Source organism: Cololabis saira, chromosome 9, assembly GCF_033807715.1.
Source record: "Cololabis saira isolate AMF1-May2022 chromosome 9, fColSai1.1, whole genome shotgun sequence".
NCBI lineage: Eukaryota > Metazoa > Chordata > Actinopteri > Beloniformes > Belonidae > Cololabis > Cololabis saira.
Window position 1 is genome coordinate 45,644,881 of NC_084595.1, and position 15,305 is coordinate 45,660,185.

The 15,305-nt window shown below is 40.1% G+C and overlaps 2 protein-coding genes across 2 annotated transcripts in view; one reads left to right on the plus strand and one right to left on the minus strand.

Moving 5' to 3' along the window:
- ube2l3b (ubiquitin-conjugating enzyme E2L 3b) overlaps nt 1-15,305 on the plus strand; it is a 189,632-nt gene that overhangs the window by 37,830 nt on the left and 136,497 nt on the right. The gene's annotated exons all lie outside the window — the stretch shown is intronic.
- The window catches only part of apba1a (amyloid beta (A4) precursor protein-binding, family A, member 1a), a 38,611-nt gene continuing 29,664 nt past the window's right edge, over nt 6,359-15,305 (minus strand). Inside the window, exons 9-12 of the mRNA XM_061729667.1 lie at nt 12,086-12,298; nt 9,990-10,109; nt 9,741-9,881; nt 6,359-8,060 (exon numbers count right to left, since the gene is read on the minus strand). Of these exons, the coding sequence (XP_061585651.1) occupies nt 7,989-8,060; nt 9,741-9,881; nt 9,990-10,109; nt 12,086-12,298 (546 nt within the window). The 3' untranslated portion in view covers nt 6,359-7,988. The remainder of the gene's footprint in view (nt 8,061-9,740; nt 9,882-9,989; nt 10,110-12,085; nt 12,299-15,305) is intronic.

Here is a 15,305-nt window from a genome sequence, read left to right on the forward strand (position 1 = left end):
TCAACGTGAATCCGTGCGTGGAATTCTTGCATACGCAAAAAATAATTCTGATGTTCAAAACTGCGTTTCTTTGAACGTCACAATCAACGTGGAATTGAGCGTTTTGAGCGCCCGCCATTTTCGGCTTTTAGGTTTGCGTGCACTTTTAGTATGAATCCTACACACTCTTTTATAAATGAGGCCCCTGGGGCACGTAAACCCAAAAGCCGAAAATGGCGGGCACAAAAAAAAATCCGGATTTATAAAACCGTGTATACGCACACTTGCACGCAATGTTCTCTTTATAAATCACATACCAGCTGGAAGGTTGTGCAGGTGAATTCACCTCATACGCCCTCTACACGCCCACTTCATACCATAAATGGTCAATGCAAACTACTCCATGACTGTATTTGCGTATAAATGAGCCTGCTGAGCATGTGCAGCGCCACCTGCAGTCTGTTTCTGCTGCGTCAGGATGAATGAACATGTCGAGCCACCGTGCCACTGAATTTCACGGAGACTGAGATGGAGATGTTGTGGATGAGGTGGAGGACAGGAAAACCACATTATTTGGTGGTCACAGTAAAAGTAGAAAAAGTATATATTTTATTTGATTTGGTTTATTTTATTTTTGTACATGTAAAAAAAAAAAAAAGAAACAACACTTCATAAGTTTAAGAAAACAACAACAAAACAAAGAATTTCATCCTTTAAAACTTGATATCTTGATTTACATATGCTAAAAAAGGAGTAGGAAGAAGTGTAAACTTATTTAGTCCTACCCCCATTCACTGATCATTACAAATATATAAATAGTATAAAATAAAGCGAGTGAGTGGCAGCCCGTCTTTGCTGTGCTAAACGCTGTGAGTGCCACGGACAGATGGTGCAGAAAAAAAAGAAGTGGTGTGATTTGAAGGTGGAGGCCAAGAGGTACGGAGCCCCTAAAGGGACACAGATTTTTTTATATATATATAATGAGTTTTACGTGCGCGCGTGAAACCTTTAAGGCTGATTTATGGTTCCGCGTTACACCAACGCAGAGCCTACGGCGTAGGGTACGCGTTGGTGTAAAGGCTGAATTAAGGCTGAATTATGCTTCTGCGTCAAAACGACGCCGTGTCTACGGCGTGTGGTTTTTGTACACGCAGAGGACACGCCGTCACATGCGCCGTCTCTGACGTGCACCTCCCGAAAATTGTAACTACGCGTCGAGGAGACGCCGTCCACACGCAGACCGAGAGGGCTGTGATTGGTTCGTTTGAAAGCGAAGCATTTCCGGTTTCCGGTTTGAAGCAGTAGTGAACTTCCAGGGCTTTTTTCATCGTTTATGTGTGATTTTTTTTGTTTTTGTTTTTTGCACAATAGTTGTCCTTATTTCTTTGATTTACTGTGACCGGAAAAAGTCGGATAAACCATTCAGAAAAAGATCGCTAACTAGTGGCCGCGGGGGGTACTGCACCGCGACCAAATGGAGAGACGGAGAAGTCTGAACAGTTCGTGACGGTGTCACGGGTGCGCCGTGTGCTCTGCGTGTGTGTGACGCAGAACCATACTCAAGGCTGAATTATACTTCTGCGTCAAAACGACGCCGTGTCTACGGCGTGTGGTTTTTGTACACGCAGAGGACACGCCGTCACATGCGCCGTCAGTGACGTGCACCTCCCGAAAATTGTAACTACGCGTCGAGGAGACGCCGTCCACACGCAGACCGAGAGGGCTGTGATTGGTTCGTTTGAAAGCGAAGCATTTCCGGTTTCCGGTTTGAAGCAGTAGTGAACTTCCAGGGCTTTTTTCTTCGTTTATATGTGATTTTTTTTGTTTTTGTTTTTTGCACAATAGTTGTCCTTATTTCTTTGATTTACTGTGACCGGAAAAAGTCGGATAAACCATTCAGAAAAAGATCGCTAACTAGTGGCCGCGGGGGGTACTGCACCGCGACCAAATGGAGAGACGGAGAAGTCTGAACAGTTCGTGACGGTGTCACGGGTGCGCCGTGTGCTCTGCGTGTGTGACGCAGAACCATACTCAGCCCTTAACGTGGAACCATAATTTAGGCTTACGCGCGCGTAAAAAAATTATATATAGGCTATAAAAAATCTGAGTCCCTTTAGAGGCTCCGTAGTGGCCCGGCACTCATTTGTTCTGTCCTCAGTCACTCTACGGTTGGAAGCGGTGGGTGACGAGGAAGTTCCCGGCCCGGCGTGTCCTGCACCGCGGCTGCAGCAGCACCAGCACCAGTACCGGTACCAGTACCAGCATCAGAGTCCTGACTGACGCTGAGCTCCAAACACAGAGGGACACGATTATGGGCTCAAATTAATGCCATAAGTATTTTGTATCTGTAAATAAACTTTGTACTTGTAGAAATATTTTGTGCGTGTGCAAAAAATATTTGTACTTGCAAAAAATATTTGTTCTTGTAGAAATATTTTGTGCGTGTGAAAAAAAATATTTGTACTTGTAGAAATATTTTGTGCGTGTGCAAAAAATATTTGCACCTGCAAAAAATATTTGCACTTGCAAACAAAATGTGTACTTGTAGATACAAAGCTACAAACTTTTTTTACAAAAGCTACAAACTTTGTACAAAGTTACAAACTTTTTTTACAAAGCTACAAACTTTTTTTACAAAGCTACAAACTTTTTTTACAACTACGAGTTTTGGCAGTGTTTTGACGTGCCAAAACTAACAGCCAATCAGCGATCTTTGGCACGGGTTTCAAAGGGTTTCTGGAGAGCCAATCAGATCATTGCATCGCCTACTGACGTCGACGCCATATTGGATGTGGCAAGACTGGGCTGCAAACTAATACAAGTAAATGGACTTATTTTCATAAAGCGTCTTTCTACAAAGAAATTTACGTTTTACGTCTCATTTATTCATTCACACACGCACTAATATACTTGGGAAACAATTAGGCACCAAATATAATATATTTAATTTTCTCAGATGGCAAAAATTAAGAACTTTATTGATCCCACATAGGATCAATTCATGTTATATCAGCTATAGAGAACAAGGTAGTGTCGAAAAACAATATATATCCCCCCTCACAAAAATAAGAAAAATACAGAAACATATTCTCTCATTAACAAAGCATATTTTACATCTTTACACATTACATTACATTTTATGTTATTGTTATTTTATTGTCTGAAAAATGGTTCAAATATGTTATTTTGTTATTTGAATTTTTTTTTATTCGTTTTGTTGATAAAAAAATATGTCTCTATTTTTGTGAGGGGGGATATATATTGTTTTTCGGCACTACCTTGTTCTCTATAGCTGATATAACATGAATTACTCCTGTGTGGGATCAATAAAGTTCTTATTTTTGCCGTCTGAGAAAATTAAATATATTATATTTGGTGCCTAACTGTTTCCCAAGTATATTAGTGCGTGTGTGAATGAATAAATGAGACGTAAAACGTAAATTTCTTTGTAGAAAGATGCTTTATGAAAATAAGTCAATTTACTTGTATTAGTTTGCAGCCCAGTCTTGCCACATCCAATATGGCGGCGACGTCAGTAGGCGATGCAATGATCTGATTGGCTCTACAGAAACCCTTTGAAACCCGTGCCAAAGATCGCTGATTGGCTGTTAGTTTTGGCACGTCAAAACACTGCCAAAACTCGTAGTTGTAAAAAAAAGTTTGTAGCTTTGTAAAAAAAGTTTGTAGCTTTTGAAAAAAAGTTTGTAGCTTTCGTAAAAAAAGTTTGTAGCTTTGTAAAAAAAGTTTGTAGCTTTGTAAAAGGTTTGTAGCTTTGTATCTAGAAGTACAAATATGTTTTGCAAGTACAAATACTTTTTGCACATGCACAAAATATTTCTACAAGTACAAATATTTTTTTCACACGCACAAAATATTTTTACAAGTACAAATATTTTTTGCAAGTACAAATATTTTTTGCACACGCACAAAATATTTCTACAAGTACAAAGTTTATTTACAGATACAAAATACTTATGGCATTAATTTGAGCCCATACACGATCAGCACTATTATATTATAAGTCTGATATGTGATGACATGAATCTGGCTTCATTTCACCACCTCACCGCCTGCATCGCCAGTTCCCCATATCTTCCAAATGTTCCTGCGCGAGGATCAGGGTTGGCGTAAAGATACACACATTTTTCAGTTCGTTTTTTCTTTTTAAATCCCAACCTTTGCGTAGAAGGTGGCGTGCGCATCTTTCAAGCCCTGTTTTGTGCGCAAGCAAGCTTTATGAATGAGGCCCCAGGTCTCTTTTGACTGTATAGACGTAAAATAAATTTTTTGCAGATCTCTCAGGTCCGAGGAGACATTTATCCCAAAGTAAATAAAGCCAGATCTCAACCATATAAAGGTTGCCAGATGTTCGTCCAGTTGTTTCTTTTCAGTACCAGATGCTTTTCCAGGCTTTTGTCGTCCAAGTCCAAACTTTCCCTTTCCCTTCTGCTGCCATGAAATCCAAAATAAGATTATATTTTTCTTGAAATGCTAAAATGGCTCACTTTGAACGTTTGATAAGTTTTCTATGTTCTACTGTGGATAAAATAAGGGTTTATGAAATGTGAAAATGTTTGCATCTTCTTTTCATTTCCATATATGCAGTGTGCCATATGTTTCGGACCAGGAGTTGTATAAACTCACGATGCATTCTTCACCTTAGTTTATTATTTTGATCTATTTCATAAGAAAGTGTATCTCTCCAAAACTGATTGCATCAAGCAAAAACACAGTTACCAGACTCATACTTTCACTTTTACTTATTAGTGTAAATTACTAATTAGCACCTGAACTGGTTTTATTTCCACTTAAGAGACCATCAGTTACACCTGTTGCATGGAATAGAATAGAATAAAATAGAATAGAATAGAATAGAAAGCCTTTATTGTCATTATAATGACATAATGGAATTAGGCAGCAGCTCCATAAAAGTGCACACATGTAAAGGTTATGTAATAACAAAATAAGAAACAGGAAATATACATATATATATGAAAATGAATGAATGAGAGAATATTGCACATAAATGAGTGAAAGGAATATTGCACATGATTGGATGAAAGAATATTGCACATAAAAGAGTGAAGATGGTGGCACCATTTTACATGATCTAACCTTATAGGAGGGTATTAATGCTTCTATAGAAAGTGCAGAGGTTCATTCAAAAAACAAACGCAATTGGAGATATAACTGGAATTATTTATTCTCATTTACAATAATTTGCGATTAAAAACTAGAAAAACAGTGATGTTAACATGTAACCAACTGTTCCTTGTTCATATCACAAAAACTCCATTTATAACTTATACATTTAAAATAGCATGTATAAGAAGCATCACTCACTATTGAAAGTATTGTTTAGCGTTATAGGCATTAAAGACACAAACTATACAGTTGAATGCCATGCTGAAAATATACACATAGCATAGTGTTACTCAACATTACTCAGTGTTACATTATGCAAACCAGCAATGTACATTGCTAATTACGGTAGTTTATAAATATGCTATTGAAAAGGCAAGAAAGGAACACGGTCTAGGATCTACCATGGAAACCTGCACCAGCACTGGCTGGTACTGTCACAATGTGATTAATACTGCTATTGGTGCAGATATTACTCTTCACAAAACATGAGCTTTTTTACAGGCCGTCATCATGTAAAGATCTCCGTTATAAAACATGCAAAACTGCAAAACTGGTACCAGTCCCAGACTGGGTAGTAATGAAGTGCTGCTATTCTCCAAAGTTCCACTGTTGGTATTTATGTGACAAGAAGAATGTGAAATGAGCAGGTCAAGGTTGAGCAGGAGTCGTCCATCAGCCATCAAACAGCAGCCGTCGCCTAGGTTACCGTGAAACATCTTCACTCCTGCAGAGCTGAGTGTGTGTTCCCCGGAATATTTGTTAATAAGCTGCTAATTGCTAAGATTTTAGCCCATAAATGAACATAGTGTGACAGCTGTCTGGGCACCTACAGGTAGCTAATCATTTGTTTTATAATGATTTATATTTTCAAGTGGAAACAATGCTTATAGTGAATTGTTGTGCTTTACTTTGGATTCACGTCTGTTTTTGTACCACAGACATGACCTGCACATCTGTATTAGAAGAATGTCGACTGAAGCTGCAGCAGGAAATGACAAGCTGAGTATTTTCTTAATAAAAAGTGGTAAGGTAACGTGAAAACATCTGAATGTTTGCACGTTTAAGCTTTAAATGTCCTCAGCCGTGACACTGAGAGCATGTCGTTAGTGGAGTTGGCCCACAGTTCAGAGTAGACCGTAGACCCAGTACTGGAGTTGAGGGGGGATGAGGGGGGATGGCATCCCCCCCTGAAATAAAAACGGTCCAAATCATCCCCCCCTGAAATAAAAACGGTCCAAATCATCCCCCCTGTAAAACTGCCACCCCCCCTTTCCATCCCTTATGTCATTTCATCAATGAATGTGGTTTTACTGCTATTTCAAGATTTAGAGTCATCACCAGAAAAATAACTTATTTGACAATTTTCACCTGTTTCAAGTCAATTTTCACTTGAAATAAGTAGGAAAATCTGCCAGTGCGACAAGATTTATCTTCTTATTACAAGCAAAAAAATCTTGTTCCACTGGCAGATTTTTCTACTTATTTCAAGTGAAAATCTACTTGAAACATACGGAGCCCCTCTGGTGACATTTGAAAAAAATAAAATAATGCGTGGCCACGCATTATTTTATTTTTTTCAAATGTCACCAAAGGGGCTCTGTAGAAACAGGTGAAAATTGTTGTTTTTTCCAGTGATGAGTCTTGTTTTAAGTGTAATGAGATTTCTTTACTAAAATGAGACATTTTAACTAGAAATAAGACAAATATTCTTGTTAAGATTTTGAGTTTTTGCAGTGATCATTTTACTTATCCTGTGAAGGACAGAGTCATATTGATAAGTTCAGAAAACTGTTTTTTATTGTTGTGTTTTGATGTATTTGATGTAAGCCCAGTGGATATTTAAAGCTTACAGAAGGCTGCATTTAACTGCTGCTATGTCATTCCTGCAGTATTTCTGCAGGTGTTTTGGTCACTGCTATTATTTGTAATATATTATATTATTTGTAATCAGCACAAATTATCTGTCCCCATATGATCAAATCCACCATCCCCCCTGATTTTATTTTACAACTCGAGTACTGGTTCTGTCACTCGAGAAGTGTTACATCTATTCTCAAAGCCATTCCTAGTATGACACTGATGCAACTCCCACTCCACACCTGCATCTGGTGAAACTCCCCAACACTGAATGTGCTGGTGGTTGAAGGGCATGCGTTATACGCTGGGTAGTATCTTAATTGTGAGAAAACGTGTTGAAACACAAATAATCCAAAATATAGAACGCAAACACAACAACTGCTGCAGCAAGGATGAAAAACATACAACTTGCAAATGAGAGTAAAAGTGAACAGTAGCTTTGCCTCAATAATAAGGCAACACATTTGTTGGTCATTTCTTTCAAAATTAGTTTTATACCGAACTTTTCTGCAGAGATATCTGCAGTAATCAAACACATCAATAACATCCCTCCATTTTAATAGTATTATTGGAGAAAGCACATGTAAGTATGTAAGTTTACATCAAGTTTTCATGAAAACTAGAAAAGTAAGAATGTTTTAGTTTTCTAATCAATGAATTACTAAACTGTTGTATTGCCTAAAATGATCAGTAAATATGCAGATTCCATATCCTTCTAAATTTGCTGCCTAAAGTACATCAGAACATCAACAGCAACCCATTAAAGATGCTAATTTTAGGATTTTGGACCACGAATAGAAGTTTGAAAGCAATTAGGTGTAAATATCCTTTCACAAGCCAAAGTAAGAATACAATTCTTTTAGTTAAGACAGATGGATAGCTTCAGTGTTTAGTGTTGCCACAAGATGAGTAATAAACACTAAAAAGGCTCTAAAATCTTACTATAATGCATTGGTTGGGCCAGGCAGGTGCCTAAGGAGGGTAACGGGAGTTTGAAGGGTTTTGTGTCAAATGTAGAGAGGTTGTTCCTGAGCAGTCAGCAGGCGGTACATGGTGGCAGGCATGGTCTTCATATTAATCTGAAACAAATACAAACACAACAATCCACTATTTTAGCATCAGTATCAACCCCGACAGCAACCAGCATTACTGTTGGAATAACTACAGCTGCTCTTACTGCTGCGCAGAGCTCAGTTATGCAAAGACAGAGCATGAACATGCAAACAAACCTTCCTGCTTTTATTTAGTTTGCCACCTTAAACACAAACATATTGCTGCAACTCTTGACTACAGGCAGACTATCATTCTTACGGAAATCATGGGAGACACAGTTGAAAACAACAATAGACAGTGATACATGGGAGGACATTTTACTCTTACCTTCAAAAATATGCAACAGACTGAGAGAAAAGCAGTATAATATTCTACAAAATTTCTATATATCTCCATATACACGACTGTCTCAGAAAATTAGAATATTGTGATAAAGTTCTTTATTTTCTGTAATGCAATTACAAAAACAAAAATGTCATACATTCTGGATTCATTACAAATCAACTGAAATATTGCAAGCCTTTTATTATTTTAATATTGCTAATTATGGCTTACAGTTTAAGAAAACTCAAATATCCTATCTCAAAAAATTTGAATATTCTGGGAATCTTAATCTTAAACTGTAAACCAAGATTAAGATTCCCAGAATATTCTAATTTTTTGAGATAGGATATTTGAGTTTTCTTAAGCTGTAAAACATGATCAGCAATATTAAAATAATAAAAGGCTTGCAATATTTCAGTTGATTTGTAATGAATCCAGAATGTATGACATTTTTGTTTTTGCAATTGCATTACAGAAAATCACAATATTCTAATTTTCTGAGACAGTCCTGTAGAATACACTGGACATGTATTATTAAAAAATGTAAAATAAAAAGAATGTTAAAAAAAACACAAACATTGCATCGTAAAAAAAACTATACCCATTGTATTTCTTTAAATGAATCAGCACACAAGACACCAGAAAAAGTTATAAAACTCTTTTTGGGGTGTATTATATATGTGAACATACCTCAATGTTCAGACAGAATGATGGGATGGAACACCACACATGAACAGAAACATGTATTATTGTACGTTCATGTCTGGTTGGTCAGTGAGGACATGCTCACTTATTAGGGCCAGAGCGCTGACAGTGCGAAGGCCCTGTAGGAATTGTTTTTTTTCTCGTTTTTTTTTTTTTTTTTAATTTTTATTTTTCTGACGAATGAGGGCCTTTTTGCCCCCCTAAACGTGCCCTAAACGTGCCCCAAAAGTCACCAACTTTTGTCACCAATTTTTGAGAAAAAAGTCGAAATGTCTAGATTAATGTTGAAATACAATTTCAAGAATAAAGTCGAAATTTCGCCTTTTTTCTCAACATTTGGACTTTTTTCTCTAAATTGTATTTCAACATTAATCTCAAAATTTCGACTTGTGCATAATGAAAAAAAAATATTCGTGCTCTAAAATAATTATTTTTATTTTTCTCCTGCCTGGCCCTAATACTCTTCCGTAGGGAGGAGATGGTTGTAAAGTAAGAGGATATATTGGCTGTGTCTTCCTTCCATCGTGATGGGGAATGTATGATTGCTGACGAGTTCCCGTCATTCGTGAGGAGCAACTGTGTGTTCCGGGAGAGCTCGATCTTCACAGACATGGCAGCAGAGCTAAAGGCGGTCCAATAAAACATTAGCGTGACTTCTCTTTTGTGTGGTAACGCACCTCTCCAACAGCGTTGGACAGGATGTGGACAATCTTTTCATGGGGTGTTGCAACAACACTCTGGGCGTTGATCTCGATGATGCGGTGACCCACTCTGACCCCGCCTCGCTCAGCGATACCGCCACGCATAAGGCTACAGATCTGTTGAAGGATACGAAGTATTGTAAATGAAAAATACATTTTGACTCAAGTAACTTTAAACATTTCCAGATATCGTTTATGGAAGAGCAAAAACACAGTACTACCCACAATGCCATTCTGGACACTGAAGCCCAGCTGGTAGCGGAGGTCTGGTCGTCTGATGAGCACAGTTGTTACTGGGGGACATCTCACAATATTCAGCTTGATCCGACACTGGTTTTTAAGACCCTGCATTAGGGAAAACACATTTTATCCATTACATGCCAAAATGTAAACATTACCATACAAATTCAGGAGCTGAAGAAAAGATTCTGCTTCTGTTGCAGGACATGTAAAGGCACGTTTCCTCAGTGGTCTCCAACCCCAGGGCCGCGGCCCGGTACCGGGCCGTGGGTCATCTGGTACCGGGCCGCACAGAAAGAATAAATAATTTCTGTAGCCCCGACTGATGATGGCTGACTGTCAAACTGATGGTTCACAATGTTTTTATTCCCTGGATGTAAATACACTGCAAACACACCGTAAGAGCTATAAAGGAATCAAATAAAATAGAGTTAGTCTTTGTACATTCATATAAGCAAGAGCTTTTTGTGTCAGTTAGGCTCCACTTTAGCATTCCTGACACTAGTTTAGTCCTGCAGACACACTTTCTACTGCCGTTAATTTTTTACCATTAAAGTCCGAAGCGCCGGATGTTTAAAAGGTCTCGGTGAGACGCCTTCAAAATAAAAGCACTAAATATCGGTCTCCTTAATATATAACAAATAAAATAAAAGCCTTGCTTTAAATAACGTTAATGATAAAACAAACATAAAAACACATTGATAGAAATACTCATATTAAAGGTAATTTACAATTTCCATTTTTATTTTATTTTTTCGAAAATGACATTTTATTATTATTATTATTATTATTATTATTATTATAATAGAGAAAATACCATAGTATTTAATGCCAATCTTGTAATTTTATTTAGTTTTTATCAGCTACACCTTTAGCCGGGCCGTTTGCGGGTGTCTCCATCACCAGGAACGGCCCTGTAACGTGTTCCAGGAACCTTCAGGAGGAAGAAGACGTCCCTGGAGTAGGAGAGGGACGTTTTCCAGGCGAGAGGGGCTACCCTGTGGAGTCTCTACTGATTGGCTATTCTAAAAGCTGGAAATACGTGATGCTTGTCAATACCTGTCTTAATTTAGGAGCGGTCCCAGCTGCCTTTAAACATGCCGTGGTTAGGCCCCTTTTAAAGAAAACACATCTTGACTCCTCAGTTTTATCAAATTTTAGACCAGTCTCTCATATGCCCTTTCTGTCTAAGGTTTTAGAGAAAGTTGTTTTTACTCAGTTACAATCATTTCTGGAGAACAATTCTCTTTTTGAAAAGTTTCAGTCTGGGTTCAGCTCTCGTCACAGCACTGAGTCTGCCTTGTTAAAGGTGCACAATGATGTTGCCCTGTCTGTTGATGTCAAGTGCCCTGCTGGATCTCACAGCAGCCTTTGCTCCAGTCAACCACACAGTCCTCCTGTTACGCCTGAAACAGTATGTTGGCCTTCACTGTATTCAAGTGGTTTACTTCATATTTGTCAGATAGAACGGTCTCTGTTCTGCTTGGTGATTCCTGCTCCTCCAGTGCCTCCCTCTCATGCGGCGTCCCGCAAGGCTCTATTCTTGGCCCTCTTCTTTTTTCGTTATATACTGTATGTTGCCACTTGGGTCTATTATAGCCAGACATAACTTGTCATTTCATTGTTATGCAGATGATCTACAGACCTATCTGCCACTGAAGCCTAAAGCCACTAGTGCACAAAGCTCCCTGCTGGAATGTATTACTGACATCAAGCAGTGGGTGGCACACTATTTTTTACATTTAAATGAGGACAAAACGGAGTGCATTTTGTTTGGTGACACCGTGACGGCTGACTTTGGTGCTTCGTCTGGATCTTTCAGTCCCAAAGTTGGAAACAGGTGAGCTGCTTTCCTGAAATGGAAAAGCTGAAAGAAGACATTAATCAGCAGTCTTTATATCGTACTCAACATGCATCTCCAAATATTTCAAACACTGCGGTGCACAGTGTCACACTGCTGGAGTCAGGGCCTGACCAGATGAGGCACTGCTGAGGAAAAATCTAAAAACACTCTAACTCACCCAAAAATAAAAATAAATAAAAAAGATTGGTCATTTAAATGTTGGCTATGGTGCACATACCCTGATGATGCTCTGGCAGGTTGACAACGGCAGTCCCACCAGACTGGTCCCGTTGATGGACATGATCTGGTCTCCGATGTTCAGTCGTCCAGACCGCTCAGCCGGCCCCGCGTGCAGCATGTTGGCCAGGACGACGGTGGGGAGGATGGAGCCCCAGCCGCTCTCCACCACCACCACACCCAGAATCTCCCCTTTAGCCTTCTCTACAAACACCTGAGCTCACACAACAAAAAACACAACACAAAATATATATTATATAATTAAAAATGTAATTATTTAGTTAGCAGGTTTTCTCCACAGTATGTTGAATTACTGTGTAACAATATATATTTTAATATATATATATATATGTATATATATATATATCAATGATATCATTGTAATGCCTGATTGATGTACCATATTTTCACGACCATACGCCGCACCGTACGAAAAGGCGCGTCTACACACACAAATGGCGCACCGCCTTACAACACACACACACAAGCATACAAGTGTGCGTATTTAAAAATAGAGCGGGAGCAAAACTGAGTTTGATTGTACTTTATTTAAGTCTTTATTACAAAGTACTAACATTTTTTAAATCACCAATGAATAATCAAAAATTAAAACAGGCGTCATTAGTCAAACCCATGGAAGTCCTCATCCTCCGTTTCTGAATTAAACTGCTAAGCTAAATCAAATATGCCAGTTCCACTTTCTTCACTGTCAGAATCACTTTCCGTGCCACGGAAATGATGCCGGCTTTTGCGAAAGCTGAAACAACAGTCCCAGCAGACACGTTAGCCCATGCATCTACACAGAGGCGATTCTAGGGTCTGTTGGGGCCCTAGGCAAAAATTTCTAGGGGGCCCCTCAAACCAGCGTTCATCACCGTTATGTTATAATAAACTGACACCAATGAAAACTTTATGAAATTTATATTTATTTACACACTGCTAATTTACACACACAACACTGTGTGTAGTTTTTTTTTTTTTTTTTTGACACTGTGTACAGGTGGATGATCCGTGATCATGGGAATGACAACATGGGGCCCCTTAAGGGAGGTTTCTGACTGGCTACTGAGATGTCATTGATAATTGCCTTATGTTTGTTTAAGGAGGAGGATGTGGTCATTGCGGTTACCACATTTTGAGATCTGTACAGTAAAAACCGCCTTCAATACTTTTTTAGTCCTCAAAACCCCTGATAGGAAACACTTTTGTAATAAAAGTAATTATTAAAAAAAAAAAAAATATATATTTTTTTTTTTTTGGGCCTCATGGGCCCCCCAACAACTCGGGGCCCCAAGCAGTTGCCTGCCTTGCCTTTTCACAAGCTGCGCCCCTGCATCTACAATCCATCTGCAAACTGTGGCGTAACTTGCCCGGCGTTGCTTTCCTTCCACTCTTTGTGAAGCTGTGTTCTCCATCGGTCATCCATCGCTCCCACGCCGCTGCAGCCTCACTTTGAACGGCATGTTCACACCGACGTCCAGCAGTTGGAGTTCCTTTGTCAGACCTCCCGGAATAACAGCAAGCTGCAGCAAGTTCATTTCACTTCTTTTTTCACATCGGGTGTGAGATGGGCAGCATAGAGTCACAGATCAGCAGCGATGGTGATGTGTGGAAAAAACCACCTGGTCGCCTTATAGACCTGCCTCAGCTACTCTTTCATCATCTCTTCATCCATCCAGCCCTTTTCATTTGCCTTAATAATGACTCCTGCTGGAAACGTCAACAACGTCCTGCTGGCCTCAACTATGTCCACAATCAGGCCCATACTTCCCCCTTTAACGTTCTCATGGTGGCCTCAACTACGTCCACAATCAGGCCCATACTTCCCCCTTTAACGTTCTCATGGAGGCTCAACTACGTCCACAATCAGGCCCATACTTCCCCCTTTAACGTTCTCATGGTGGCCTCAACTACGTCCACAATCAGGCCCATACTTCCCCCTTTAACGTTCTCATGGTGGCCTCAACTACGTCCACAATCAGGCCCATACTTCCCCCTTTAACGTTCTCATGGTGGCCTCAACTACGTCCACAATCAGGCCCATACTTCCCCCTTTAACGTTCTCATGGAGGCCTCAACTATGTCTGCAATCAGGCCCATACTTCCCCCTTTAACGTTCTCACGGTGGCCTCAACTACGTCCACAATCAGGCCCATACTTCCCCCTTTAACGTTCTCATGGAGGCTCAACTACGTCCACAATCAGGCCCATACTTCCCCCTTTAACGTTCTCATGGAGGCTCAACTACGTCTGCAATCAGGCCCATACTTCCCCCTTTAACGTTCTCATGGTGGCCTCAACTACGTCCACAATCAGGCCCATACTTCCCCCTTTAACGTTCTCATGGAGGCTCAACTACGTCCACAATCAGGCCCATACTTCCCCCTTTAACGTTCTCATGGTGGCCTCAACTACGTCCACAATCAGGCCCATACTTCCCCCTTTAACGTTCTCATGGTGGCCTCAACTACGTCCACAATCAGGCCCATACTTCCCCCTTTAACGTTCTCATGGTGGCCTCAACTACGTCCACAATCAGGCCCATACTTCCCCCTTTAACGTTCTCATGGTGGCCTCAACTACGTCCACAATCAGGCCCATACTTCCCCCTTTAACGTTCTCATGGTGGCCTCAACTACGTCCACAATCAGGCCCATACTTCCCCCTTTAACGTTCTCATGCTGGCCTCAACTACCTCCACAATCAGGCCCATACTTCCCCCTTTAACGTTCTCATGGAGGCTCAACTACGTCCACAATCAGGCCCATACTTCCCCCTTTAACGTTCTAATGGAGGCTCAACTACGTCTGCAATCAGGCCCATACTTCCCCCTTTAACGTTCTCATGGTGGCCTCAACTACGTCCACAATCAGGCCCATACTTCCCCCTTTAACGTTCTCATGGAGGCTCAACTACGTCTGCAATCAGGCCCATACTTCCCCCTTTAACGTTCTCATGGTGGCCTCAACTACGTCCACAATCAGGCCCATACTTCCCCCTTTAACGTTCTCATGGAGGCTCAACTACGTCTGCAATCAGGCCCACACTTCCCCCTTTAACGTTCTCATGCTGGCCTCAACTACGTCCGCCTTACAATAACAACATACATTGGGCGCACTGCGCTATTGGGCGCACCGCACATTTTGAAAAAAATATAAGACGTTCATATGCGCCTTATGGTCGTGAAAATACGGTAAATGTGACTGTCAGTGTGTCAACAG